The sequence below is a fragment of the Lactuca serriola genome, chromosome 4, assembly GCF_051521515.1.
Source record: "Lactuca serriola cultivar US96UC23 chromosome 4, Lser_US96UC23_V15, whole genome shotgun sequence".
In the NCBI taxonomy this organism is placed as follows: Eukaryota; Viridiplantae; Streptophyta; class Magnoliopsida; order Asterales; family Asteraceae; genus Lactuca; species Lactuca serriola.
In genome coordinates, this window is record NC_136411.1 from 367,706,700 (window position 1) to 367,711,923 (window position 5,224).

The window sequence follows — 5,224 nt, forward strand, 5'->3', positions numbered from 1 at the left end:
TTAAGGCAAAGTTTTTAGATGATGTGCCATCAAGTGAAGAACAAACCCTAGATTTTCTGGAGTAAGTAAGAGATCAGATGGGTTGAATGAAGTAGAAGAGAATCGTCTTTCAAGATTGTTGTTTGTCTGATCTTCGAGTTCATCCTCATTTGAATCTGGTAATGTGAGAATATTCTCGAAGGCCTTGACCAAATGCAAAACTCTTCTGGATCCAAGTTTAGGAATTGTCTTTCTTGCTTCATCCAACAATTTCTCCTTTCTCCTCTTATCACCGGACATCTCAAAAATGTCATCTTCTTCGGATTGTCCTTGAAGACCTATAGGTAAACTAGGGTTTTCTTCTTGAATAGAAACTTCACTCCGATTGAGAAACCCTTCCTGAGTAGCCTTAAGAGTCTCATAAGCAACACACAAACATTTTTCTAAATTACCACTAGCGTTACACTTACAATCGACTAAAATCGGGATTTTATCCTTGTCTCTCTTTGAATTCTTCTTCGCCACCACAAAGTTACTCTCCCGAATCTTGTTCTTGGGAGAAGGCAAAGAGATATGATTAGGTTTCTTCATCGCCAATTTTTGGACTTTAGTTGTTGATTTGAGTGATGGGGAATTTAAGGCTTTCAGATTAGGGCTAGTAACGTTAGGGTTTATATTCTCTGGTAGCTTTGACTTGTTGGAATGCTTCGACTTCGATGGTGTCACTGGCACTGCTCTGGCGTTCTTGCCATACGGTTCCATCGGAAAATCGTCGGAATAAGGAGGAGATTAGTTGTAGAGAGAGATGGCGGGGCTTGTGGGATTCAGTTTATCAGAGAGAGAGAGAGAGAGGGAGAGAGAGAGAGAGAGAGAGAAAGGAGAGCGAGAGTATGTGGGCCCTTATTTTTATTTTTTATATATAAATATTTATATGAAAAAAAGTAAAAATGGAAAATAAATCAAATAAGGGCAATTTAGTCTTTTTAGTTTACCGAATAACCAAAATCACAAGCAAACTACCTCAAAATGACCACCAATCCAAAAAATTTGTAATACCCCGAGATTCAAGTATATTTCTTTCATCCTTGTTCTTTGTGGATTGGTCATGTTTAGTCCTTGAGTGGAGTTTTTCTTTAGCAAGTGAGTACGCTGGGCGTACCAGAGGGGTACGCTGCGCATACTCATGCGCTTAAATTGGACGCGGTGTCGCCAAGGTACGCTGGGCGTACCCAGAGTTACGCCGGGTGTACCCGGCCAATATGCAAAACCCCTAATCCATATTGTGCACTATTTAAAGGTTGTTAAGGCTCATTTCTCAGCCTCCATATCAGTGAGTGAAACCCTAAAAGAGATACCCCATCGTCCTTAGTGTGTGAGAGTGTTGATTGGAGCTTTTTGTGCTTTGGTGACTTAGTGAAGGAGAAGGAAAGGAGTTCTTGGAAGCTAAATCTTGAGGTGCGATTTTGGATCTGAGATCTACAGAGAAAAGGGCTACACTTGGAGGTATAAAGTTCAAAACTTTCCTCTTCTTTTGGTTGTTGTTGCATGTGCCATGTCTAGGGCTAAAAACCCCAAAGGTGGAGACTTTATGAGTGTAAAGTGCTCCATGGTCCGAGATCTGTCCCTTTTTAGTGGTATTAGTGATTTAGAACCATAAAGTTGCCATCTTGGATGTTAGTTTGAGGTCATGCTTGTGTAATAAGCCTTCTAGAGTTAAAGGATGGAATATTGTGAGAGTTGGTGACTTATCCAGCCATGCAAAGGCTTAAAGTCATCAACTTTATGTATTAAGAGGCTTAGATGTGGTCAGATCTAACTGTTTAAGACCTCAAGAGCTAAGGGGCTGAAGCAGAAGAGTACGCCGGGCGTAATCCCAATACGAGCCCCGTACTGGGTGGCGTTCCCCGATTCTGAGATGCAGCCGGGTACGCTCAGCGTACACATCTGGTACGCACAGCGTGACCCGAAAAGTTGACTTTTGGTTGACTGTTAGGGTATGGTCTATTGTGGGGTCTTTTGAGTTATGAGAGGGGTAAAATGGTCTTTTACCCTTCTGAGAGTGTCATAAGAGAGCATAGTCTAGCCCATGAGAGTTATATTAACTAGAGTATTTATTTCATATGATTAGGCGGAGGCTAGGCCAGCGTTTACAGAGTCAGAGATTTACCAAGATACCCGAGGTGAGTCTTCTCACTATACTTTACCTAGTGTGGTGACAGAGTTATGTGATAGAGTATTTTAGAGTTATATGCCAGTGTAATTGCATGTTATTTATGTGCTATGATTTATTGTGATATGTGCTATGCATGATTCAGAGTTACAGAGTTAGGACCTTCGGGTCCACAGAGTTAGGGCCAGAGGGCCCATAGAGAGTTGGGGCTGGAGGGCCCCACTGAGACACATAGACCTGAGGGTCAACAGAGTTATAGCCTCGAGTGGCTATTATGTGTTAGAGTGGTATTTTGGGGAACTCACTAAGCTTATGCTTACAGTGTTATGTGTTATGTGTTTCAGGTACCAGTGGTGATCGCGGGAAGACGTCGGCTTGATTCGTACACACATATGGGATTTTATTTATTTGATCTTGGGAGATATTTGTGAAACAAAAGACATGATACTATGACATTTTATGAATGAATTAATTTGTGAAAATGTGTTTGGAAATGCGAAAAATTGTTTTAATTTTTACGGTGTTACAAAATTCGTGGTTTGGACTAAAACCCCAAAAAATTGCATAACATAGGGACCATTTTTGCAATTTTGTCCAATTAAAATCTCATTAGTTTCCTATGTTTATTTATCTAATTTATTAGTTTAAATTTTAAAAAAATAACAATAACATTTTAATTTTAATAATTCAATATTTTTCTTTTTTTCTTATAAATTCAAATTTCTTAAATGTTAAAAGTTTCATATTTATTTTTTCTTTTAAATGAACCCATGTAATACATGGGTCTTACACCTAGTTTGAGAATAGAACTAGAAGATAAATGGAAAGCTCAAATCTAAAAAACTGAAAACTTAAATGCTGAAATTTGTTCACACCTGATTCACTCTCTAATTGTATATTTTGTAAATGTAATATGTTGTAATCAATGAAAAATGTCAATGGAATCAAAACTCACATAACTAAAAAAAATAAAAAACTAAAAAGTTATAAGTATTATTCCTGATCAAGTAATCAGATGACAACAGATAATTGAAAAATAAAAAGTGAACAGTGAAAAAATTCCACATACCGATTCAATGACAGCCTTGTATCATCATAATTTAGAAAATTTTAAACAATGGAGTTATCAGAACTTGTGGAGAAGCCAAGAATGGAGAAGGAAGAGTGTTCCAGTGGTTCAGATTTTCAAGTATCAACAAGAAGAATATCGGAATCGCTAATCAGAGTCCGATAATTTTGAGAAGCCCCTGATAAGAAAAGAACTGTGATCGTCACTTGTAGAAGAAGAATAAAGGGATTATGAGGCGTGTGCAGCGAATAACAATTCAACGAATATAGATTAGACTATATTGAATATTTGGGTTAAGTGGGGCCCTCTAGAAGTTGGGGGCCTAAGCTCTAACTTTGTTTATAAACACATAAACCAGCCCTACAATACCTATTCATAGCGTTGATACCCCATACTAGTTAGCTTAAGGATATGTTTGGCGTAACGGCTGAAAAGCTAACTATTAGCTGAAAAGCTAGTTGTTAAATAAAAAGTTAGTTGATAGTTGATAAACTTGCTGATAAAAAATGACGTTTGGTTAAAACTAATTGAAAAACTAGCTGAAATATATAAAATTACATAAAATGACATTATAAATGAATGAGTTTCTATTATTAGTTAGGGGTATTTTTGAAAATTTGTAAACAAAACTCTAAAAAAGTTTGTCTAAGTAGTTATTTAAAAAGCTAACTTTTAAATTAGTTTTTGGCTTACCATACACGCAGGGCGGACGCATGATTTCATAGTAGAGGTTGCACAGGAAAGTTAGAGGTTGCACGAAAGTAAAAAAAATAAAAATTTTAAAAAATTTCAAAAATTTTTCCACTATGGCCGGAAAAGTTAGCGGTTGCTGGTGCTACCCCGGAATCCTCCTAAATCTGCCCCTGCATACACGACAACATAAAAAAGCTTGAAAAATAAAATAGTTTATCAGCTAGTTGTGGCACGCCAAACATAACCTAAGATGTAGCTTACTATACGGTTCAAGAGCATGAAATAATAATAATATATAATTTATAACTTATATCATTGTGTTTTATTATTATTATTATTATTATTATTATTATTGTTATTATTAGGTATTTTTTTAATGCATTTCTATCTTAAATTAATAGAATTTCTAGGTTGTTATTAAATAATTATTAAATAAAGTTGTTTTGAAAAAATTTGTCGTGCAACTCCCTTTAGTTTAAGTATGGTCGTGCAACTCAAACTTTTACTTTTTGTCTTAATGATTTCTAAAGATATGTTTTTCAATTTGAAAAAATATTAATTAGTTGAAAGTTTGGAAACGGTTTCACACTTCCTAGTATCTTTACTAAATATGTTCCCTTAATTATGAGGGCTTCCTCTGTTAGCATTCTATAAATAATGCTCTTATGGGACATAACCAAACACAAAAAGCCCTGATCCAATATCTAAGAGTAGTACCTAGGGATGATCAAAGGAGCCGATCCAGTTGGAACCAGTTCAAACTAGAACCGGACTGTGAACCAAACTCGGTGGAAAATAAGAACCGAAGCGGACCCCTGGTTCTATCTATTCGAGTTCTACCGGTTCCGGTTCCTACCGCTTCTTGTCGTGTCTTCAATGTTGGAATTGGTCATCGAGAAATAACAACATACGATTCCGGTTTTTGCCGGTTCTATCGGTTTCCGTTCCCACCGGTTCCCGGTTCTAAAAATTTACAAGAATATCATCCCGGTCCCGATTCGACCGGTTCTCCGTTCCATACGCTCATCCCTAGTTATACCATGCCAGTGATGTCACATCCCAAAATTCAAGGCCAAAAATTTCATTAATAAATAAGTTATTATAAAACAATAAGTATAAAAACATCCGTAATAACATCTGATGTCAAAACCAAAGTCTTAGAAATCGGAACACTTTATCATGGAATAATATCAGAGTGTAATCCCAAAGATCTCATGTGCGGAAAACATGGTGTGATGCGCTGCGATCGAGCCGACACCTTTCCTTTGAAAACGAAGTACCTAAAACCAAACTAAAAACCGTAAGCACGAAGC

General features: G+C 36.8%; 1 protein-coding gene across 1 annotated transcript; it reads right to left on the minus strand.

Annotated features, from left to right (window-relative positions):
- On the minus strand, positions 1-741 carry LOC145099748 (microtubule-destabilizing protein 60-like). Its single transcript, XM_079037262.1, has one exon. The coding sequence runs from the start codon at positions 739-741 to the stop codon at positions 1-3; it is 741 nt and encodes a 246-aa protein (XP_078893388.1).
- Positions 742-5,224: the final 4,483 nt, after the last annotated feature.